Source organism: Mastigoproctus giganteus, chromosome 1, assembly GCF_048544385.1.
Source record: "Mastigoproctus giganteus isolate SK-2022 chromosome 1, ASM4854438v1, whole genome shotgun sequence".
NCBI lineage: Eukaryota > Metazoa > Arthropoda > Arachnida > Uropygi > Thelyphonidae > Mastigoproctus > Mastigoproctus giganteus.
The window spans coordinates 5,528,533-5,554,679 of record NC_143575.1 but is presented as its reverse complement, the minus strand read 5'-3'; the positions used below and the strand labels follow the sequence as shown (position 1 = coordinate 5,554,679).

General features: G+C 36.5%; 1 protein-coding gene across 2 annotated transcripts in view; it reads right to left on the bottom strand.

Moving 5' to 3' along the window:
- pea (ATP-dependent RNA helicase pea) overlaps positions 1–26,147 on the bottom strand; it is a 358,942-nt gene that overhangs the window by 120,607 nt on the left and 212,188 nt on the right. For both annotated transcript variants that reach the window (XM_090371271.1, XM_090371265.1), the window contains exons 16-17: positions 9,820–10,005; positions 1,313–1,399 (exon numbers count right to left, since the gene is read on the bottom strand). In XM_090371271.1, coding sequence (XP_090227397.1) covers positions 1,313–1,399; positions 9,820–10,005 — 273 coding nt within the window. The remainder of the gene's footprint in view (positions 1–1,312; positions 1,400–9,819; positions 10,006–26,147) is intronic.

Below are 26,147 nucleotides of genomic sequence, written 5' to 3'. Positions count from 1 at the left end.
TGAAATTTTAATAAAATAACAGCTAGACTTGCTGATAAGAAAAAGGTTTATTGATGTAATATAGCAAATGAAATAATTTAATTTTAATGATCAGTACTCTTCAATTGGTCACAATTAATTACACACTGGATGCCTAATCAATACACAATTACTAGCATGTCAGTATTGACCATTGTTACAGCATTCTTGATACTTATTCCTAGTTTTGTGATGTACAGAAATTTTGTTTAGTACACAAAATCTTTAGCAAACTCCCAAAGGAAGAAACCCAGAGGCATGATAGTTACCAAATGCCAGAATCACACAGCCAATCCAATGATACTGAAAATATCTATGAAACTTGTGAACTAACAAAGCTCAGTGCAGTGGTGCTCTACCCTATTGAAAGATGTGTGATTACATATGCAGAAACATGAAACTGTTTAAAATACTGAGAGAGGTTGCAGATGTCATGATGTTTTTGGCAAAGAAAAAGACTATGACATGGTCATACATCAGACAACCAAGACTCAAGAAATATATGAGGATTTCTGAATGCAAAATGTGAACATTATATGCTGGTTTATCATCCCAAAACATGGTTGCAAGCATCCATATAAGTTTTAACTCTGTAGGCATAATAATGGTTACCTGTGTACAGTTGTGAGTGATGACCATAAGTCTCTGAACTCCTTTCTGATCAATCTTTTAATAACAACGGAAACATTTAGGACTATGCTGAAAGAACTCATGTACTTTCTCTGTGTTGAATGCTTCAGGTTGCCTCAAGTTTGAATATCTCTGATGATGTCTTTGACAGAGGACCCTTTCTGTAGTGTGTGAAAGTTTCTGTGGGTTTAGATTTCATTTCGATAAACCATTCAATGTATTGCATTTTTTCCTACAGTGTTGCAATTTTTTATTTTCCATTACCAAAGCACCATCTCGATCAAAAAAGAAAAGCTAATTCAATATACTGAAAAATTTTTGCAATTACTGAATCATATCCACCAAACTATTTCTTTCTATTATATGTATTCCAGCAATTAAGACATAATAAAACTGGTCAGATGTATTTTATGAATATCCTGTAGTTGTGAAACAAACAAAAAAATTTTACTGTTAAAATGTCTAATTCCTTACAAAAAAAAATTTACAGCAATGCCAAAATTTTAACAGTACACCTAAATTATCAAAGAAACAGAAAATCAACAGAAAAAAATTTTGTTATATACAGTGTAACTGTGATATAATGGATTTCCAGTTTTTACTACTATGAGTGATTATTTAGTTATTTATTAACAAAAGGAATATTCAATGTTGAAGTACTTACTGCTTCAAAAAAATACTGTGAAAATTTGACGGCATCTAGTGTTGCTGATGTAACAATTAACTTCAATTCTGGTCTTCTTTTAATAGCCTGCAGAATAAAGAAGAAAGGTTAATTGTAACCGATAAAACAGTAAGCATGCATGCGCACACATACACAGGTGTGGATGAGAGTAGGAGAATGTACAAGTTTGTAGAAAGCTTATTTCTAAAAAGAGATCTAGTAGGGATAGATGTCTGTCAGACAGCTGAGCAGTGGGAAGGGTTGAGTCAAAAAGCCCTCTGTACAATCTTTTCTGTACCCTTCATGTTTGCACTAAACTAACATTTAGAAGCAGCACTGCACACATCAGGACCCCTGACACGAGACCCTGTCAATGCTTCTGAATCTAACCACCATTTATTGGCTAGATTCGGAAGCAATATAAAGTTCATTATAGTCAATTTTTATTCTAATTTTATTTTATTACAAATTTTAACTATTCACAAAGTCTAACAAAATGAAACAAAAAGATTCTTGACATTTAAATTCGACAATTGTGAGAATTCTCTACACTATTAATTAATACTGACATGGTCAATTTGAAGTCAAGGCACTAACTTACTTTTATTTGAAAACTGTCTAAATCAAAATGAAAGTAAGTTTGTACCTTGACTTCAAATTAACCAAGTTTTAATATTCTTGAAAACTGTCCTTTATTTATTAAGTTACATTCCTTGAAATTTTTTGTTCCACACACACACACACACACACACACACACACACACACACACACACACACACACACACACACACACACACACACACACTTTTAACTTATTCTTCTATCATATACTCCAATCCTGTCAGCCACTCTCTGACTTGTGCAAGGGTTGCGTTCTGTGGAACTCTACGTAAGTCGGAATTTCCCCCAAGCTTGTGCAGCACTTGTAAGTGTGCTCACTGAATTGATTGAATCAAAAAAGAAATTTTCAATGAATGTGAAAATAGAATTATTTATTGTATTTATTCATTTTTTTATCTCATGCGCAAGAAAAATTACAAAAGTATGCAATTTAAAAAAATTCAGAATTATAAAATGACAAAATACATCTCGAGCATTGTTGCCAGAATCGACGTCTTCAGCTGATAAGTACGCCCCTGCGGAGGTTGAGTGCTGTGGAGATTTAGAAGGGGTCGGCTGCTCAACCTTACGAAAGAACATATTAATGGATGACTGGGCGGTGGCTTTTTTCTTTTCATCATAGATTTCTTTGTAGCAAGCAAGCATATCATTCACCCCTCTGTTAACTTTTAAAAATCGTTCGCTGTCAGGATCCATCTTCTGAATACTCATCATTGCTGATGCAATTTCATGAAATGCCATTGCCATCTCTCTCTCTGGTGATGAAGAGTCTCGGCTCCTCATTTGGTCCATCTTGAGCTTCATCAGCATTTTCTTCTTTCACTATTGCTGCCTGCAAGTCAATAAGTTCTTCGCTAGATAATTCCTTCTCTTCTTCCTCTAACTGCTCTGTCAACCTCCAACTGAAGTAGCTCTGCAACCTTTACAATCTTATCTGTAACCTCTTCATATGATTCGTCTTTTTAAAACCCTTTGAAGCCTTTTATGTGCCATGTGCATATTTTCTTTCATGCACCATTTAAACAACTTTTAGTAATTTCCGCCCAGACCTTATTAACGTTTAAGATGGCATGGTAAGTATTGTAAGATTTCCAAAAGTCTCTTAATGTGGCTTCAAAGGGTTTGAAAAAGAACAAGTTACTCCTCTTATTTATCCATCCTTGGACATATTCCATAAATCTTGTGACATAAATATGAAAAAAGAACAAACCTCCTTGACCCAATAAAAAGAGATTTGATTTTAATTGCCACAACTAATGCTTGGTTGATGTTGTTTGAAATATGGTTGTTAAATTTTTTTCCACTGTTAAATGATCTTTAGCAAACTTTCTTTTATATAACTTGACTTCTTTTATACAGATTGACATCAGACTTTCATAAGCGTTCACTTATGAATTACCTTCTTTATTCTTTCTGTGGTTCTTAAAAATGATTCCCTGGGTAGGATCATAACATATGGTGTATTTTCTGTTTTCATTAAATTTACATGCAGAGAAATGTTCCTATTCAATTAATTTAACCATGTAATAATATATCTTTGGGTAATTACATTAGAATATATTATATACTTTTTGGATATTATTATCCAAAGTGTATTTAAGGCAATTTATATGGCTATTAATTCAGTAATGTAACTGTTGTGTTCTGATGAGATTTTGTCACCGGCAGTCTACATTGTCGGCTCTATGAAGAAATCAGAGAACTAATGGTGTTGTGTCTGTTTTTATCCCGGTGCAAAAAGAAATCACGTTCAGGCATTAACAAACAAAATGCCTGGAAATTTAGTGTTTCTTATGGTCTTGAAATTTTGATTCATATCAAAAATAGTATTCGACAGCATTCCTTCTTTTTGGTTTTTTCAGGTTTTTATCCTGGTACATACTATGCAGTTGAGGCTGTGAAGTACAAAGGTTGACCTCAACTGCAACCTCCATATTGCCAACATTAGGCTTTGGCCTTATTGAGATTGTCAATAAAGCCACAGCCTCTTAATCATATGCCCAATGGCATGGATTAGTTGTTGTTGATATGGGGGGTTTGATGGCGCATAAGCTACTTTGGCTATAATGCGCCTACATGCATGGATTAGTGGTTACTGAAGTATTTCTTTTCCTTTTATTGGGGCCTTGTGATTTCTGACAAGGTGGAACATCAGCAAATAAAATTCTGCTTTATATATTTTTTTGGAAACTGTTTAATTCACATTTAGTTTATGATGTCTGGCATTTAGAATATCATATTAATTGGATATTTTATAAGTACAGCCACTCCCCGATTAATGTAAGGGTTGCGTTCTGCGGAACACCATGTAAGTTGGAATTTTCCCCATGCTTGTACAACACTTGCAACTGTGCTCGTGCTTGCTGAATTGATTGAATCAAAAAACAAATGTTCAACAAACGTGATAGAATTATTTATTGTATTTATTCATTTTTTTATCTCATGCAACGGAAAAATTACAAAAGCGTGCAATTTAAATAATTTCAAAATTATAAAATTACAAAAAAAGAGAGGAGACAAGCATAACGTCAGTAAGTTTTACCTCTCGAGCATCGTTGCCAGAATCAATGTCTTCAGCTGATAAGTACACCGCTGCAGAGTTGGGAGCTGTGGAGATTTAGGAGGGGTGGGCCACTCAACCTTACAAAAGAATATATTAATGGATGACTGGATGGTGGCTTTTTTCTTTTCATTGTAGATTTCTTTATAGCAAGCAAGCAAGCATATCATTCACCACTATGTTAACTTTTAAGAATCATTCATTGTCAGTATCCATCTTCTCAAACCTCATCATTGCTGATGCAATTTCACAAAATGCCATTGCCATCTCTCTGGTGATGAAGTGCCTCGGTTCCTCATTTGGTTCATCTTGAGCTTCGTCAGCATTTTCTTCTTTCACTATCGCTGCCTGCAAGTCAATAAGCTCTTTGTTAGATAATTCCTTCTCTTCTTCCTCTGTTAACTCCTCCACATCTTTGGCAACAACCTTCAACTGAAGTAGCTCTGCAACCTTTGCAATATTATCTGTAACCTCTTCATATGATTCGCATTTTTGAAACCCTTCAAAGCTTTTTACGCACCATGGCATATTTTCTTCCATATGCCATTTAAACAACTTTTAGTAATTTCCACCCAGGCCTTATTAATGTGGCGTAAATATTGTAAGATTTTCAAAAGTCTCTTAATGTAAAAATTTTACATCTACTGCAGATGTAAAAATCGTCTACTGCAGACAATACCTGAGCAAACGTTGTGCATAAATAGTATGCTTTTAAATTCGAAATAACACCCTGATCCATAGGTTGGGTGAGTGAAGTCGTGTTTGGCGGTAGAAATATGACTCTCACGTTCAAATTGAAATCATCTAGATGCACAGGATGTCCAGTAGCATTATCTAATAGAATGCAAAATCTTAAAAGGAATGCCGTTGTCTTTACAATATTTTTCAACCTCAGGAATGAAGCAGCAGTTAAACCAATCCTCAAAGACAGATATTGTTATCTATGCTCTCTAGTTCAATTGGAAATGCAAAAGTAGGGTGGCTTTATTGATGCCCTTAAATGCACGAGGATTTCCAGAACGGTACACAAGCAATGGTTTTAATCTGTAATCTCCCGCTGCATTAGCCCCAAGTAAGAGTGTGGCCCTATTTTTTGAAGTCTCGATCCGGCATTTTTTCCCAATACACAGCAGTCTCGTCAACTTAAAAAATTGCTATGTTGAATAGCTGCCTTCATCAATAATTTTTTCCAACACGTCACAAAATTTCTCTGCAGCTGCAGATTCAGCACTGGTGACTTCACTGCATACTTTAATGTTCTGGAAACCAGGGTGATGCTTGAACCTATTAAACTACCCATTGCTTGCCATGAACTTGGCTTGGAGTTCGTCGTACTTATCCTTAATATCTTCAGAAATACTTCTTGCTTTTTCTTGAATGCCCATTGAACTCGGGATCACCTGCTTCTGAATCTGATTTTCCATCCATATTATTAATAGCTGTTCCATCTTCAATACAGTAGCTGAACACTGTTTTGTGATCACTGTTGATCTTAAGTGCGTTGATCCTTTGACATGTTCTTTTATGCATGCACTATCCTTTAAATTAGTATTCATTGTTGAAGAAGCAGCGAGACCCTTGCAATAGATGACAATCTTTGTCCTGCTGTGTACTTAATCATTTTCATCTTCATTTCCAAATCAATTTTGTTTCATTTCCTGGCACTGCCAGCTCTTGCACTTTCCGTTGGTACGCTTCCCTTCATCGTTGTAATAAGTAAATAGGAATGAAGAGAAGTTTCTAAAAATTGGTTTTTTATATGATTGAAGGTTTTAGTGAAGGGGAACTCATTTCACCATAATACCGTAACGTAAAAACCCCCACAATTCCAGTTATTGGTATTATCAAAAATGCAATAAGATCGAGTTCACGACCCATTTATGATAGATTGTGCCAACAGAAAAATCCAATAAATTGGAAAGTGAATATTGTTTTTTGGTCACGACCTCCAGAAACATGCTTTAATAAAATATCACAAAGGCATTCAAAATTGATTCTTATAATGGGAACATATTATAACAATGAAAGTGTAGTGCAATTTCCATTATAAATATGACCTTTTAGAGAGATAAATAGCTCAGTAATATAGCAAAATTTAACTTCCAAGGACTTGCAATGAATTAAAAAAAAAAAAAAAAATGTGCTATTGGATTCACATTACAATATTTTCACAATACAGTAAACCCCCACTATTTGCGGGGGGTACGTTCCTGAGAAATGCCGCGCCGAAAACGTGAATACTGAGTTATGGCTCCCATAGTAATAAAGGGGTTCCGTTCCAAAGTATGAAATATATAAGAAAAACTAGTCAAAAATTTTGTCTATGTATGTATTATATGTACCTTCATAATATGACTATATAGATAGTATGAATCAGAGCTGTAATACTCAATATGTTCTACGTTGATAATAATATTAGTAAATTAATAAGAGGAGATTACCTCAATATAGTACGTGGAACACTTCCGTATGATACCCTCCAGAAATTAAAACGGAAAAAACGAAAAAATCGACAACTTACCGGTACATTAAAGTAAAATTAGATAGTATGAATCAGAGATGTAATACTCAATATGTTCTACGTTGATAATAATATTAGTAAATTAATAAGAGGAGTTCACCTCAATATCGTACGTGGAACACTTCCGTATGATACCCTCCAGAAATTAAACCGGAAAAACGAAAAAAATCGCAACTTACCGGTACATAAAAGTAAAATAAATAATTAAAGAAAAATATAAATAATCAATTTAACACAATTCAAAAACAATTAAAATTCAAATTAACGCAATTAAAAGAATCTAACGAAAATATTCAAAACGATTTTCCTTCCTGAAGCTGACAATGATCACAGGAACGAAAATTACCGAATCAGGCTAAACCTGCAACTTAAATAGTGATTATATGTCTTCGCGCATGCACGTAAAGGTCCACGCATCGGAGATCAAATATGGCCGCCGAACATTAACAGAATTCTCGTGTAATTTAATTTCAACGGTTTCTGCAATTAATAGTCGCGTATAATTACGTTGAACATTAAGTATTATGGCCTCGTTAAATAAAAAAGTATGTTTTTCGTTAACGGCATGAAAGGCTAATTCTGAAGCTGCTGAACGAGAAGCACGAACTGAGGCTTCATGTTGATTTACACGGATATTAAGAGAAAACCGGGTCGAACCTTGGTAAGACGAGTCGCAATCACCGCAAGAAATGTTGTATACTAGATCATTAATTTGTGTTGCGAACGCGGAAAGAACCGAGCGATTGTTCAGTATAGTGTGTAACTTCCGTATGGGCCTAGCTATAATTTTAAATTCGGTGTCTTTAAAGAATCTGTTAAGCTGTTTGTGCCACTGTTCAACATATGGGACAGAAATAAAGTATTTTTTGATATAACTATTGTTGATTGGTGTAGTATTTTGTATCCTATCCTTAGCTTGTACCCTAATCCGATTTATTGTGTTAATGGGATAACCCCTGTTTAAGAATCTGCTAGTTAATATTTGTATTTCTGAGTCCAAAGCAGAATCCGTCGTTGAATATTTATAGGCATTTAGAAATTGATTAAAGATAATCGATCTTTTGTAGGTGAACGGGTGGTAGCTATTATAATGTAGAAGCATACCGGTGTTTGTGGGTTTTCGATAGATGCTAAATTGTATTTTGTTCGAGTCCCGGGTAAGCGTGAAATTAAGAAAGTTTAATGACTTTGTATCCGTATCTTCCCTTTCCAATGTAAATTTGAGTCTAGCATGAATATTATTAAACGAATGCAAAATGTCTTGGATAGTACTACTATCGGTAATAGCTAGAACATCGTCTAAATACCTCCCATAGTATGTGATACGGGGACGAAAAGGTGTCAAATGTATCTGCTCAATCGTTGAGAGATAGATCTCTGACATTAAGCCACTCAGGCTCAAACCCATTGGTAATCCAAAAATTTGTTTGTACACCTTGTCTCGAAAGGTGATGTAGTTAGCCTCAACTAACAGTTTAATTAAGTGAAAAATTTCCTTAATAGGCAGCTTCATATAATTAATCGGTGTCGAGTTTTTATTTAACATATCCCAAATAATATCTAATGTGTATTCAACGTTTACATTCGTATATAATGAGGTAACACCTAATGAGAATAAATTGTCATTGTCGCCGAGTCTACAGTCTTTAAGATTATTAAATAATGTATCGTAATTCTTAATCCCAAATTGTATAACCTGTCTAAAAGGTTTTATAATGTTATATACTTGTGTGGCTAATGCTGAAAATGCCGAGTTCCTGTAGGAAACAATAGGTCGAATGGGAAATCCAGGCTTGTGTAATTTTACCTGACCGAAAAGTGCAGGAATATTGTATGTTCTGGACTTCAATTCCTTCAACTGAACCATAGTAATGTAGTCGTTTTTAGATATGTGGTTAACGTTTTATTGTATTGATTTACCAAATTGGTAAACAGTGCCGGGTCCACTTCACGATAAGTGGAGGTATCAGACACAACTGAATCTAACTTATTAATATAATCATGTTTATCTAGTATTACCACTGTATCTTTAATTTACTAATAATAATTAATTATTATTAGTCATATTATTAGTAAATTATTAATTTACTAATAATATGACTATGTACTGAGACAGTACATAGTGAAATGCAAGCATAAGGCATCGAAATGAAAATAAGAAACAATTTAATATTAAATATATAATATCGGTGTAAATACACCATAGTTAACCCATAAATTTGAGCTACGATTGTAGCGTAGAAGGCATCGTTTTAATTGTATCTCATAATGTGGTTGCCTTCACAACAAGAGAACCACATTACGAGATACAATTAAAACGATGTTTTTTAATTGTATCCATATGTTTCCATATTTTTTTCAGTTTGCACTGGTCGGCAAAACTTACACAAAGTTGAATTTGTGTAAGTCAGGGAGTCCCTGTAAATAGCAAGGGAAATGAGAAATGTCTCAGCAGTTTCAGAGAATTTTTAGTCTCTCTTAGTCTGTAATTTAATTTAAAAGTAGTTGCCATTTGAATGAATACAACTAGCAGAGGGGACAAGATAATTTTAGCAAGCATATGATTTTAAAAAACTCCATTAAAAAAAAAAAAAAAACTTCTAAATAATTTTAATATGTTACAAACAACTACTTTTTAAAAATTATTTTCAGATCTCAAGTCTAATCAAGGTTAAGTATTTACAGTTTTGAGAATGTAGAGGAGAGAATGTTTGTTCAACACATGTATTAAAATTTCAGGAAACAAAATTATTCTTGTTACATAATTAATTATGTATGCATGCACAATTAACTAAAATACATACATTTTTTAGAAGCCCAAACAAAACATCTGTGTGAATTGTACGTTCATGAGCTTCATCCAACATTACCACTGCATATCCTTTCAGATCTGGATCAACTAGACATTCACGGAGTAACATGCCATCAGTCATGTACTTAATAACTGTCTCTGGACTTGTGCAATCTTCAAATCTGATTGTATAGCCTACCTTTAAACAAACAGTGAATGTTCTATCAAAATATAATTATTAAAAAAAAAAAAAAAAAAAAATCCTGCAAGTTGGACAATAATCATATTAAAATGAGCAAATACAAGGCAGACCAAAAAAATATCCTAATGACAATATTTTCAGGCTTCTATGGATATATTCTTTCACATATTTATATCTACTTTGCACCCAAAACAGGTATAACTGCTAAGAATTTCAGCTGTATTTTTATAAATTGGAATAAAAAGAAAATCTAATGACTTTATGTTATGTTGAAACCTCATATAATTCCACAATAAATTTTAAAGGTTTCAATCAATGTAAGGAAACCAATAATAAATCAATTTCATAATGTAATACCAATATATATATATATATATATATATATATCAAACAACCAATGATTCTAATATTAAGACAAAACTCCCCTTAAGAATTAGAAGAAAGAAAATCTGTTAAACTGAAACCCATTCTCCCTAATGGTGCACCTTTATGAGAGGGGACTGTTCTTCTCCTCAGTAGGCAATGGTCTACTAAGGAAACAACAGTCTCTCCCCTATGTAAAGGTGGGGAATGGGTTCCTTTCTTTCTTTCTTCCACTTCATGTTAATGCATTAAACCAAGAAAAGTTGGAGTGAGTTCTGTCCTAATATTAGAAGTGTAATGTAATATAATGTAATATCACACGGAACATTACCTAGAAATATTACAAATTTTCAAAGGTATATTTTTATCTGTTTTTGGCCAAATAATTTTAAACTGAAATTAAGCAAAAGCAAAGCACAGTATCCAAAACTAACATAATTTTTAACGTAGTCTGGGAAGGACATTTGGTGGTACTTATATATTTCAAGGAAAATAATATTGCCTTGTGAAATTATTTATACAGTTCGGTTTATTGAGACACTTAAGGGTATAAGCTCTCTTCAAGCAGTTTTGACCCTAAAATACACAATTTGGTTACATTTTTTGATTCTTACTCCATCCCATCTTCTATCATGAAGAACAATTTGGTGAGAATCCAGAAATGCAACTAAATTGCACTTTTAGATTATTAATATTAATAATCTAAAAGATTATTAATATTTCAAATGAGAATTATGAAAACTCTGCACAGTGTTTATAAGGATATCTGACTAAAAGTTTGATTAATACTAACATGTTCTAAACTAGTATGGGTACCTTGAACCCATTTTAATCAAACCAGATGTATTCTGCTCCCTTGAACTTCAAATTAGCTAGGTTTTACTGTAACAAGACATTGTAGAGTGGTAGCACTATGGGAATGATTTGTTGTCAAATCAGGCCCATAGCACTAAGGTTGTATTATAATGCTCTAGGAATGAATTTATTAAAAATATATGCACATCAAATAAGAAAAACTCTTATTTTGTAAATTAGCATGTCTGGAATTTTTTACTAGGTGGCACTTTGGCTGCAGATGAGCAAAGGTGTATTTTTATGTTTCTGAGTAAGTAATTTCATATCATTGTTTTTCAAACATATTTTTGAAGGAAGATCTATAAAATTTTGCTTTTTATTTAAAAACATCAGCCTTGGAGAATACAGAAATTACTGCTGAAGAATAGGATGAAAAAACTTTATCAAAAGATAGGATATCTGAATGGACACAATATCACTGAGGACAGTGATTCAAAAATGGACACAATATCACTGAGGACGGTGCAAAGTATGGGATGCTTACACATCATTAAATAATGAATTTGTCTCCTACATTGGAAGCACTGTTCAGGCAAATCGTCAAATAAGAAATGAAAACATAGAAATAAGAAATATGTTGAAATATCATGTGGTAGTTATCAAGCACTGTCATCTATTTTACACATGAAAATATTATGCAATTTCTTTGTTCTCAAATTTTCAACAAACAGATTAGATGTAAATGGGTTGAAAAGTGAGCAATAAACTATAATTACTAAGTCTATAATTTTGTTATAAATATTGTAATAACAGCAAAGCATAACAAAATTAATTAGGCAATTTCTAGCATCACATTCTAAACAAAAAAAAAAAAAAAAAAAGCAGCAGCTTATTTCTCAAGTTGGCAGGAATGAAATTACAGGAGTGACAACTGCTATCAATGAGTAAAAGAAAGAAAAAAATAAATAAAACACACATATACAGGAGACACGTAAGTCTGATTATCAATGAATTGTGCAATAACATTTTAGAGTGTCTGAGTGACAATCGGAAACAAGCTGTTTCCCACTCCCTTAATTAATATACATTTTCAAAGTTTGACAGCTTTATAAAGCTTTATAATCTTTTATTCAAATACATTAATTTGAATAATTCTTAATATTCAGCTCAGCAGCCTAATGTGATCCTTAGGTGTTGACAAATCTCAAGCAACAGGTCAACCATGGCACATAAAAAAAAAGATGGCCTGGAGCCCAGAGTTTTATGAATCAATTTTGCAGCAGCAGTAAGGCTAATTATCAATTATTTGTTTTATGATCATAGGGTAATCTGTGTCATGCTGAGGATTGGTGCTACTTTTGGCAAAGGTACATGTTAAACTCTCACTACACATGCTAAGCATTTAACAGTTAACTAACTAATTGTTGACAGTTAGTTAGTCAGTCAGATCGAATTCAAATCTCATTTTGCTCAATTTCAGATTGTGCAAAATAATAAAATCTCGAAACCGACTAAAATGTACAAAAATGAAACCATCCATAAATTTGCAAAATTGCTTTCAGGTTGCACATATGCCCAGGAAGAGTTCAGAACTGTTTGTGTAGAGTGTAAATTACACGAGAATCATAAAAGTTTTTACCAACCACATGGGACTGTCTACTGCTATTTGAGAACAAGATTAGAGGTTCACTGAATTGCTATGTATTTCACCGAATTTCTGAATGTTCCAATTTGTATGTAGCATTTAAACCAATTCAGTGAACACTAACTAAAGTTTAGGCTATCATATCTGGGTGCAACATTGGCAAATTAACTTTCATTCATTTGTATTTGCCCATATATCATCTAAAATAAAAGCAAGTGGCAGTTCAAAATTCTAAACGACAGTTCATTATTTCTTGCAGAAAAGATTTCATTGCAAAGAAACTGGCAACATGACTTTTGGGAAAGCAGTTATATGAACATTTTGGCAATGGCTCAGCACTACAATATAATTTCCTACGGGTTGTACATGTCCTTTCTTTCAATGCAGGATTCACTTTTACAGTTCTATGCATAAGGAGCAATAGAGAAATGCTTTTTTATGACTATAATATAATCACTGTGAAAAGTTCTAGAGATCAAGTCCCAAGAATGTCTGACTTTGCATGTTGCATTCTAAATTAAGGGCTTCGTGGCTGATGGATAGGCAACTGAACAAATTTCAGGAGCATGAAAAATGGGAGACAACAAAAAGAATACAAGTAATATAATAATTATTGACAAACAATGAGTCTAAGAAAAGGAGCCAGAAATTGCTTAAGGTTTTATAATATAACATTTTAAAATGAGAACTTATAAGAGGATTTTCAGTCCAAGAACTGGTCTCCACTTTGGGATTAACAGAACATTATTGATAGCAATCTGAAAATCAAAGATCAAAGGAGAGCTCGACAAAGAAAAGTTAGAGTGCTACTTTGTTTGAGTTAATACACAGTTCAAAAATTACAAGTAGTTCACTAGAAGAGATAAAAGCTCATATTTTCTGCAGTTTATTTTTTTAAGGAAGATTGATCGGTACAGACAATATCATCTGCAAATAAGTTGTCATCATTTCTGGACAAAAGAAAGAAAAAAAAAAGTGAAGCTACAGTAAAAAGCAGTGAGCTACATATATATATATTTTTTTTGTATTGACATTTCTAAGTGTGGGTAGTTTCCGCCTGTATTCCATGTCTGGCTATACAGCTAGTGGGAGGTGAAATTAGATAAGTACTTAGAATAGAAATAGACACTCCTGCCCTCGTATTGCATTAATAGCTCAGAGTGTTAAAAAGATTTAAGGGGAAGGATAGCAAATAGAATATGATTGTAGAAAACACAGTTGGTGCTTAGGGAATCTGGGTTTGCAAGTTCCCGTCCGTATTAGTAACGGCCCTGGATTAGGTAGGTATTTGCAATTTGGAAAGAGTTATCTTTGTCTCTTTGTGTATCCCAAAAAATTTTTTGTCTACTTTTCATTTTGAAATGACCATCAACTATTAAAAATAATAACCTCACTAGCCTTAAGAGCTCAATTTTTTGCAATTTTAAAATATTAACAATCAATTTTACGTTCTGAATAGTATTTACGATAATAGTCTTATTCGCATTACGAACTCAATTTTTATTTTTTTAAAAATATTAACCATCAATTTTATGTTCCAAATAGTATTTACCATAATAGTCTCACTAGCATTAAGAACTCAATTTTTATTCAAATCTAAAATTTAAAGATATTCGCTATATAACTAAACTTCTGATTAGTTTTATAATAATAGACTTGCCAACAACCCAACTTACATTTAGAAAAGTTTTACATAAAAATTAAAAATTAGAAATTAGTAGGTAACTGGCAGATATATGTTAAACGGTATCTCTTCAGGATGCTACACCATTTCACTATTACAGTACGTGTACTGAAATAGTACATATATGCTGCCATTAACGTTTCAATAGTTTCCTGTCCATTTTTTTTTTTTTTTTTTATATATTCTATTTAAATATTAGTGTTAGGGCCAAAAGTTTACAGACATGAATTAATTTTATGTACAGGAAACTGTGGCATCTACGTTAGGTTACCTATTATTTAAATGTTATTGATGGTAGCTGCTGTTAAATTTAAGACAAAGGCCAATTATCAAGTTATCTTCCTGCAAGGACTTACCCATCTGCCCTGAGGCAGCATGAACCACAAAATGAGAATGATTGTTAGAGTTTTCCACCCTAGTCAAGGGTAAAGGTGGCGACCTCTCACAGTCCAAGATCTATCAATGTGGTAACGGTTCTCTACAATAATGTTTGCAAAATAGCAGAACCAAGCAAAAAAAAAAATTTTTTTTAAATGAAACTAGTTACAAAAAAAAGTAATAAGGCACATGAAGCTGCCCTACCGGAGGGAGTTCTCTTCTACATACTAGAGGGATTGTACAGTCCATGTAAGCAGAGATGGACTTTATTTGCAATAATATATACACCATATACAAAATGGTTCTGTCAGAGTTTGCTATTCTACCCATATTCTGTAATTTTAATTACTTTATTTAGGTTTTTTCTATGAACCTTTATGGAATATTGTTCTTAATCAGCTTATCTTTTAAAATTTTGAGTGCTTCCATTTTAAGTATACTATTATTGCAAATTCTTATTATTCTTATGGCCTGTGAGGTAATTATGTTGCTTTGAATTTTAATAGGTAAGTTTGAACTCCAATGGCTAAGGCGTATTGTTTCAAAATTATATTCTTGTCTTTTATTGTAAATTCCTATTTCTATCTGGTTAACTGCCTTAATACTATTCAGAACATAGAATTACAGTAAATACTATTCAGAACATAGAATTGATGGTTAATATTTTTAAAAAATTAAAAATTGAGTTCGTAATGCGAATAAGACTATTATGGTAAATACTATTCATAACGTAAAATTGATTGTGGGCAGGAGCGAGAGTGCAGTAGCACACGCTCCTTGAGTAGACCGGGGTTCAAGCCCCTGACTGCTGAATACGGTCGATCTGCCAACCCGCACTGGACCAGCGTGGCAGATTATGGTCCATTTCCCTCAGCATGAATTGTTGAGGAGGCTTCCATCCTGCAGAGGGTTGATAATGGCTGCACTTTACTTTATTTTAAAATTACAAAAAATTAAGCTCTTAAGGCTAGTGAGGCTATTATTGTTAATAGTTGATGGTCATTTCAAAATTAAAAGTAGACATAACTTTTTTGGGATACACAAAGAGACAAAGATAACTCTTTCCAAATTGCAAATACCTACCTAATCCAGGGCCATTACTAATATGGATGGGAACTTGCAAACCCGGATTCCCTAAGCACCAAACTGTGTTTTCTACAATCGTATTCTATTTGCTATTCTTCTCCTTAAATCTTTTCTACACTCTGACCTATTAATGCAATACGAGGGCAGGAGTGTCTATTTCTATCCTAAGTACTTATCTAATTTCACCTCACACTAGCTGTATAGCCAGACATGGAATACGGGCAAAAACTACCCAAACTTACAAATGTCAATACAAAAAATATTCACCTCTACTGCTTTATCTTTGCAGCTTGCGCAAGATAGGCAAGTAATTGAGAACAATTACAATAAGAATAATAGCTTACAAACCACTTGAACACACACACACAGTCTCAAAAATATTGGTACAAACGTTTAGGGGAGGTAGGAAACATCTAAAGGAATGTGAATCGCATAGGAACCCATAACCGGAAACTTCACGGAAAAGTAGTAGCAGAGGCACAAGAAGCAGAAATGACACAAGACAGTAATTAGCGGCAAACATCTATTTGACATAATATTAACAATGGAGTACGAGATGGATGCATTTCATGATGCTCGATGCAACAGATGCTCGAAGGTTCCACCATGAGATGCGATGCATGCATGACACCGATGCAGCATGGATTGGTAGACATGGTCGAACACACCTGGAGTTTCTTTGACAGTAGCAGCAGCGCAGACAAATCTCGATCCATTTCCATCTACGCAGACAATTCATACACGATACATTTGAGGGCTCCCACAGAAAGAACTCAAGGCTCGATAAACCAGGTGAGTGTGGGTGGCCAGGCAACGGGTCCACCACGGCCAATCCATCGACACCCAAAATGCCTGTTCAAATGGTTACGAACACACCTTCCATAATGGGCAGGTGCCCCGTCATGTTGAAACCAAATGTTGCATCTCACATTTGCTGGAACATCGTCAAGTAACCCTAGTAGAACAGGTTCAAGAAAGATCCGATATTTAGCGGAGTTCATGCAGGATGGTAACAGGTATGGGCTGACAAAGCAGTCACCGACCATACTTGCCCACACATTTATTGCAAAGAGATGTTGTGCCACATGGGGGCGCACGCCGTGTGGGCCCTCTGCCAATCCATACACTAGGTGCATGTCTGCCAGCTCACAGTTCATATATCGATGCAAGGTCTTTGTGCGGCGACTACTGCTTGAATGAGTAAACCAGGAATTTTCCCTCTCGCAAACTGATGAACAGCGCCATGTACCGACTTACAGTGACGTTTCCGGTTATGGGTTCCTATGCGATTCACATTCCTTTAGATGTTACCTACCTCCCCTAAACGTTTGTACCAACATTTTACACACACACACACACACACATGTAGGCTGGAAAATAGGCTGGAAAATTCAAGTCGAAAACACTTTCTTGGAGAAACCACTGCATAAAAGTCACACGTGCAGGATGATCTTGGGGAAGCAGTAACCGAACCCTTTAGAGATGAAAGAGGTGAAAAGAGTCGTCGTGCCAGACACACTGTACACTGGAACGAGACACTCCCAAGACAAAGGCAAAGGCACATGTGCCGGTAGTAGGATTATACTGGACGGCATTCAACAAACTTTCTTCCATGGCGGGAGTTCGCGTTGAACGTGGTGTGCCCGCACTACCGTCTAAATGACCCATAATCGCACAAATTTTGATGCACACGTGCAAACAAACGGTGATCCGGTACTTATCTGTCTGGGAAGCGTTCTCCATAAATTCGTTGAGCGGCTTGTCCACTGCCCTCTGCTAATCCACACACTAGGTGCATGTCTGCCAGCTCACAGTTCGTATATCGATGCATGCTCTTCGTGCGGCGACTACTGCTTGAATGAGTAAACCAGAAATTTTCCCTCTCGCGAACTGATGAACAGCGCCGTGTACCGACTTAAGGTGGCGTTTCCGGTTATGGGTTCCTATGCGATTCACATTCCTTTAGATGTTACATACCTCCCCTAAACATTTGTACCAATATTTTTGAGACACCCTGTATATACACACATGCATGCGCGCACAAATACACACACACATATACACATACCTACACACACACACACACAGGGTGATTCACTACCAGTGCGACAAACTTGCAGGAGGTGTAGGGGGCACAAAGACGAATCGGAATCACATAGCATTGCAGGGTCTGAAATGCCTTCTTTCATGCGGTAGAGGACGTTGAACCGGAGGTCGCATGAACAGCGATCCCCGCTGGAAGTCAGCATTTGTGAACCGGTTCCCGAGGCAGTAGGATGGACGAGTATTCAAATGTTTAACTGGCCAACATGCACCTCGCGTATGGAGCTGCGGACTGTAATGGGCGCACCGCTCTGCGCTTGTACCAAGAACGTTTCCTGCACAGGCATGCTCATCATCATACAATTTTCGCACGTGTGCACAGAAGGTTACATGAGACTGGTAGTTTCACGAGAGATACCATGAATCAAGAGCGAATGACGAGGATGTCAGACAATGAGGAGAATGTCCTATGTCTTGCAGGAGGCAATCCGAATACGAGTACTCGAGCGATAGGCCAACAATTGGGTATTTCCCAATCCACTGTATGGAGGATACTGTCAACAAACCAAATGAGTTCATACCACCTGCAACGCGTCCAATCATTGGAGCCTGCGGATTATCCACTCCGGAGGACTTTTGCTACTTGGTTTCTTCAACAGAGTGCGGCAGACAGCGCATTTGCTGTGTCCGTATTGTTCACGGGCAAGCTTCACAGCGCCACCGCATGGAATCCCTAACATTCTGGAAGATTCCTTGCGTGTCTCGAATCTCCCCGGCAGCTACAGAGATGCGAGCGACGAGGTCTTCAACTGAATCAACGGGGGTCTCGTACACCAATGTCTTCATTTGACCCCAGCAGAAGTCCAGGCATGATAGGTCCGGCGATCTAGCAGGCCAATGAACCGGACCAGCATGACCTATCCAATGCTGTCCAATGTAACGTTTAGGTGTTGGTGGACATCACTGGTGTAATGTGGGGGAGCCCCATCATGCTGGAACCACATTGAGCGGCGCAACGACTGAGCGGCGCGACTGAGGAACATGTGCTTCTTCAATAAGTTCGGGCAGGACTTGCTGTAGAAAGATCAGGTATGCCCTACCGTCCAGACGAGGGGGCAGAAGGTACGGTACAATGAGGTGGTCTCCAACAATGCCGATCCAAACATTGACAGAGAAATGGCGTTGAGTTGCACGTGTTTGCGTACCATGGGGGTTTTTGAAAGCCTACAAATGGGCGTCATGTTGATTGAAGGTTCCCTCTCTTGTGAAACTTGTCTCATCCGTGAACAATACGGACTATCCTGTACGTGTGGCTTTTGCGCAGTGGTTTCTCCAAGGAAGTGTCCAAGACTTAAATTTTCCAGCCTGTGTTCTGTTCACGGATGAGGCTTATTTCACTCGGGAAGGCTCATTCAATCAGCACAATGCCCATGTGTGGGCTCACGACAACCCACACAGTGTGCGCCCCCATGTGGCACAACATCGCTTCGCAATAAATGTGTTGGCAGGTATGGTTGGTGACTGCTTAGTCGGCTCATACCTGTTACCATCCCGCATGAACTCCGCTAAATATCGGATCTTTCTTGAACAAGTTCTACCAGGGTTACTTGACGATGTTCCAGCAAATGTGAGATGCAACATTTGGTTTCAATATATATTTGGTATCAATATATATTTGGTTTATATATATATATATATATATAAACATATATACACACATATATATATACACACACACTCACACACATACATACATACATACAGCCAGGCCTCGCATAACGCGAGTTCGATTAACGCGATTTTAGCAGTTAACGCTATTTGAAAAAATTATACCACTTTTCACTTTACATGATACAAATTTCCAGTTAACATGATCTTTTTTTTTTATGGGATAGTTGAAAAAGATTTGAATCACACATTAAGCTTACTGTGAGTCGTACGGGCAATAAGGAAACGTTTGCCTACTGCACGCCTCGATGTGTTCCATCAACCATCGGAAGACGACGTGTTACTTGTTTGTCTCCTGCTAATAAAGTCAATGCACACTTGCATAAAAATTCAAATTTTTAAATGAGCCACATAAAAATGTTACAGCGAAGGAGATAACGGTAAAAGAATTAGATGAAATCTTTCGTATCGCATAGAACCTTTAACAAAAGATTTGAGGTTCTCTGCGATATTTATTTCACCAGGGCCTAGAGACGATTGTTGTCGGCTATCAGAAATTGATTGATGAAAAGAGAAAGTCAACACTGTTCAAATTTTTCTGCAACAGTCATTTCTTCATTGTGTATTTTATGTCAGAGGTTCCCAAACTTTCTCGGTTCACGGCACACCCAGACCAAAAGAAATACCTAACAGTTCCATTTAGTAGTTAGGTCCAAACAACTTAATAAGAAATGCTGGAACTGTGAACTACCTCGAGCTAGTAGGTCATGCGGTGTCTGACAGATGTTGAGTATCATTGCACCTTGAAACGAAATTACATGTAAAATTAACCCCACATAGCGAAGTGTTAGTCTCTCTATAACGAATTTTTAAACAAATTAGTAAAAGCATTTTTGAAGATTTTCAAGCATTTACTGCTAAACAGCCACTCGAATATACGGCCCCCTTCCCTCCGAATTGCGCATTAACATCTGGAATTAATCATCCTTTTAGTGAATACTTGTGGCCATTGACGCCCGTAGGACGGTCTTTGTTTCATTTTTTGTTACAGTATAAAACCAAATGGGTTTCTTAAAAGTGGTCATAAACTTTACAATAAATAGTAGTAGTGTCCTTAACAACCCTGCCAACAAAGGTTGGCAGGGTTGTTAAGGACACTACTGACGCTATGCTGCTGCAACAGGATCTGGAAAGGTTGAACAGATGGGCTGAGAGGTGGCAAATGAAGTTTAACATTGACAAATGTAAAGTACTATATATGGGAAACAGTAACCCTAGAGCAACGTATCAACTCTGCGGTACTACACTGACAGTGGTGGAGAATGAAAAGGACCTGGGGGTAATTGTGCAGGCAGATATGAAGTTCTCTGAGCAGTGCAGACGAGCTGCAAGAGTAGCTCATGGTGTCTTGTCAATGATATACAGGAATTTTTCTAGCAGGGATAAGGAGGTGATTATTCCCTTGTATAAGGCAATGGTTAGGCCACATCTTGAGTACTGTATACAGGTCTGGAGGCCTCATTTCAAGAAGGATGTAGAGCTGCTGGAACGGGTACAGAGAAGGGCAACAAGATTAGTGAATGGAACAAAGGGTAGACTTACGAAGAAAGGCTTAAGTTTTGCAAATTACAGAGTCTGGAGACTAGGCACTGGCGAGGTGATCTGATAGAGGTGTATAAGGCTTTGAATGGTTTGAGCATGCTCAATGCCAATGGGATTCTTCATCTTGCTCAGAATAATCACCTCAGGGCATAAATTCAAATTGAGGAAGGACGGATGTCGGATAGATGTGCGGAAATTTGCCCTTGGCCAGCGAGTGGTTGGTTGGTTGGTGGAACCGACTTCCATCACTTGTTGTTGAAGTTGATAGCCTAAACAAATTTAAAGCTCAACTGGACAGGTATTTCGAACGAACGGAGGGGTGAAATGGGAGTGGTGTTTTTTTTTTTTTTTTTCTTGGCTGATGCTGAATAAGCTTGCTTTCTTGCATCATATGCCTCTACTAATGCTAATCCTAATGCTAAATAGGGTAGATTTGTAAATTGATGTTGACTCGGGGGAAAACAAAATTCGCTGCGGTAAACCTTCAGCGTGCTGTGGCGGCAATACATAGAATGCTACCATAGTCGGATTTTAGTAACGCCTCTCACCTCAACCGTACCATGTGACCTTCCTGTCAATCATTATATGACATGTCCGTTCTCATCTAACTGGACTTCCACTAGATGGTTTGCATGATTTTTTTTTTCTGAAAAGTAACATACAGGTAATAAAAGTAACCATAAATTTTCTTTTGTGTATACAGGGTGATTCAGAACTGTTTCAGAAATGTGCATGGAGGTCAGGAACACGATAACAAGCAAGAATCATATAGGAACATATGGTCGCATGCGCAACCCAGACGTGCAAGAAGGTGCTGCATGTCGGGAGGAAAGGTGGCCAGGGTGAAGCGATGGGAAGCGTCATTTGTGCGTATGAGCGCATGGAAGAACGCATCGCTACACGAACAGCGAAATAGCGTATATGCACTTCGTTTACGGGGCAGCTAATTGCAGTGGAGCAGCCGCTAGGGAAGTGTATCGTTACCGGTTTCCCAACAGACGCATCCCTTGTCACACCATGTTTGGACATCTGCATAGTCGAATGCGCAAATGGGAATTTTCGAAGGACGAATGAACGATATTGGTGCTGAGAGAACGACACAGTCACTTATCCTGGAAAGAGGCCGTGCTGGCAGAAGTCGAAAACAATCAAGGGACCAGTACTCGAGCTATTGGCACACATTTAGGTGTGTCTCAATCCAGCGTGTGGCGCATCTTACATGAAGACGAGTTGCATCCATGCTACATGTGCAGGCTCTGTCCGCCGGTGATTACCAGCAGCATATGACTTCGCACGTTGGTTTTTACAGCAGACTGCAGTGGTCCCGAACTTTGCAGCAGATGTCCTCTTCACTGACGAAGCGATGTTTCCTCCCGACATCCACCTCGAAGGAAGGCATCTTCAATGTGCACGATGTGCATGTGTGGGCACTTCAAAATTCGACAGCCACGTGGCCCCACACTGCCCAACATCTGGGCAGGTTTGGTTGATGATAGTGTGATCGGCCGCTACGTGCTTCCATCGAGACTAAACGGAGAGAATTATCACACCTTCCTGGCACAGGCCCTGCTGGAATTGTTGAATGATGTACTCCTCCACGTGCAGCAGCGCATTTCTCCCGCACTGTCCGCCAGCATCTGGATGCAACATTTCCGGGGCGATGGATTGGCCGCGCTGGACCCATTCAATCGGCACCTCGATCACCAGACCTGTCTCCAAATGATTTTTTTATTTGGGGCTACACGAAAAGCCTAGTGTATGAAACCCCTGTGGAATCGGACATGGACCTGGTGGCACGAATCATTGCTGCAAGTGGTTTTGTTGCCGATACACCACACATTCTTGTGGAACATTCGTCGATCGATGCGTCGTCGTTGCGAGGCGTGTATTACCTCTACAGGCCGAAACTTCGAACACCTGCTTTAAAAGTTTCTTTTAAAAGAATCATGTTGGGTAAACTCCTCTTTGTCTAATAAATTATCATTATGTGTCACCTGTCTTGCGTCTTCCTGTCTCTTTGAGGGCTTGTAGCATGTCTGGGTTGCTCATGCGACCATATGTTCCTTGCTTGTGACCATATGTTCCTTCCTGACCTCCATGCATATTTCTGAAACATAGTTCTGAATCACCCTGCATATGAATGAAAGCAGAATAAAAGAAATTCATAAACTCGTATATTTCTTCAAAGTTATTGATAGGAAAGGTCACATGATACTGTTGAATTGGCAAGTGAACGTCATTGAGTAGGCGGTGCTAACAATTCACTATATGGCCAGCGCACGAAGTTTGCGGTGTGTGTATCGGCAAGAGCTGCAGTCCAGGAATTTTTACAATTGCGGAAACAATGTCGAAGAGAAAGTATCGTTTAAGTATAAATGATAAAGTAATGATTCTTCATGATATTGACCAGGGTTTTAAGAAAATATATGTTGCGGAGAAATATGGCATACCTGCAAGCAGCTTATCCATGATTTTAAAAAATCGAGAATCAATTTTAAATGCAATTGAAGGAGGAGCAGACAAGAAGCGAATTAAGTTGTGTATATACGAAGATGTTGATAAAGCTGTTCTAAAATGGGTGCAAATGATACGTGAAAAGAATATAACAATATCAGGCCCAATAATTAAGCAACAAGCTCTAAAATTTGCACAGTCCTTTGGACATACAGAATTTAATGCGAGCACTAGGTGGCTAGATAAATTTAAGAAGTGCCACAGAATTGTGAAAAGGTTATTTGTGGAGAAAGTGTTAATGTAAGCGAAGAAGATTGAGTTGGAGGAACAATAACCTTAAAAAAGATTTTGAAAGAATATGAACCTAAGGATGTTTTTAATGCTGCCGAAATGGGTTTATTCTTTAAATGTTGACCGAATAGAACTTTAAATGTTTACCAAATGCTTTTAAGGATGATAAATGTTTTGCCAGAAAACAAAGCAAAGAAAGAATCATTGTGCTAGTTGGGGCAAATATCACAGGAAGTGAAAAATGAAGACTTTTAGTCATCGGAAAATCAAAAAACCCATGATGTTTTAGAGGCACAAAATCTTTGGAAGTTGACTACACCTTTAATAAAAAAAGCATGGATGACAAGTGATATCTTTGAAGACTAGATATTAAAACTAGACAAGCATATAACAAAAGAAAAAAGGAAAATCATGTTGGTAACTGACAACTCTCTGGCACATCCTGCCAGTATTTCTGCCAAACTTAAAAGTGCGAAGTTGTTGTTTTTACCATGAAACGTAACGTCAAAACTCCAGCCAATGGACCAAGGCATTACTAAAAATTTAAAATTTCATTATCGAAAAAGAATAATAATAAAGATTGTCAATGCATTATCAAAAAATAGAAACTTGGAGGTTACAATTAATCTTAGAGATTGCATCTCTGAACTGGAAAAAGTTTGGACAAACGATGTCACTGAATACACTATTCAAAATTGTTTTTCGAAAGTGGGATTTGCATTGAATACAGAAGTTGAACAACTGGACGAACAAGATGAACTGCCCCTTTCACAAGTGAAAAACTTTGGACATTATTAGAATCATTCGGAAACATCGAAAATGAAATAACCCTGGATAGTTATGTTTATGTAGATCAAGATCTGACTATGACAGAACATCCAAGTTGTTTGGTTTTCAGGAGCATTAGCAACTAAGGCCATATTGCTCCGGAATATGCGGTGGTCATTCCCTGACCTTTCCGCATCCTCCGTATTTGGTGGTGATGGGCTCGAACCCCGGTCTAATCAAGAAGCATGTGGTACGCACTGCTGCTCCTTCCCACCTGGCTACGGAGGCGCCAGAACATCCAAATGAATATGAAATACTGCTGAACAGGGTTAGACGCGACCATGATCATGAAGAAATTAACGATGACGCTGAAGACGCATCAGAAAAACCCGTAGAAAAACCAACTCGCAAAGAAATGATTAACGCTTTTAAAATGGTTCGTATGGGTCTACAGTTTTGTGAAAATGTTCCTGATACTGTTTTTAATGCTCTGAAGAAATGAGGTTTTCTTTGAGAATCAGACATTTTTTAACTGTACTGTGCAAACGAAAATTGTGTAAACGTAATTTAAATAACTGTTTTTGAAATAAAATACATTAAAAATAAATGTAGATTCATTTTCATTTTCTAATTAAATAACAATTTCTAATAAAAAAGATATTTTCTGTATAAAAAAATTTCTCTATAACAATTTTTTCGCTGGATTTATCGAATTCGCTATAGGGAAGTTCGACTGTATATTAAAAAAAAATATATATATATATATATATATATATATACATAAAACTTATCATTGTCTACCCACAATCCAGATGACTTCAACTGGGGCCTACCAACCACCCATGTATGTATATATATACACACACACACACACACGCACGCACGCACAAATAACCGAGGAATTACAGAACACTCAGTATTCATATTGGGGTTTTGATATATATATATATACACCACAAATAACTGAGCTTTGAATATAGGCCACTACTTCTAGATCAAGCTCTCATGGAGCTACTTAATTCGTTAAAATTACCATCAATGCACCTATGTGAAGAAAAACTACTTGAATATGTATATTTATAGCAAATCAGTTTAATTTAATGTTGTTACTGTTGCTTATTTAATAATGAATGTCTTATCACTACCTGTACATTTAAGAGATGAAACTGAAAAAAATATATATATAATAAACAAATTCATAGAAGTGCTTTTGTTTGCTATTTATTTAAAAAATAATAAATTCCAAATCTGAGTGGTTCAATGATAGTTTTTCTTGTGTTTATTCATATAATGCTTACGATAATATTAGGATACAGTAAAAATTTAAGGTCGACAACAGTTTTAATTTTTTCTTACAGATAA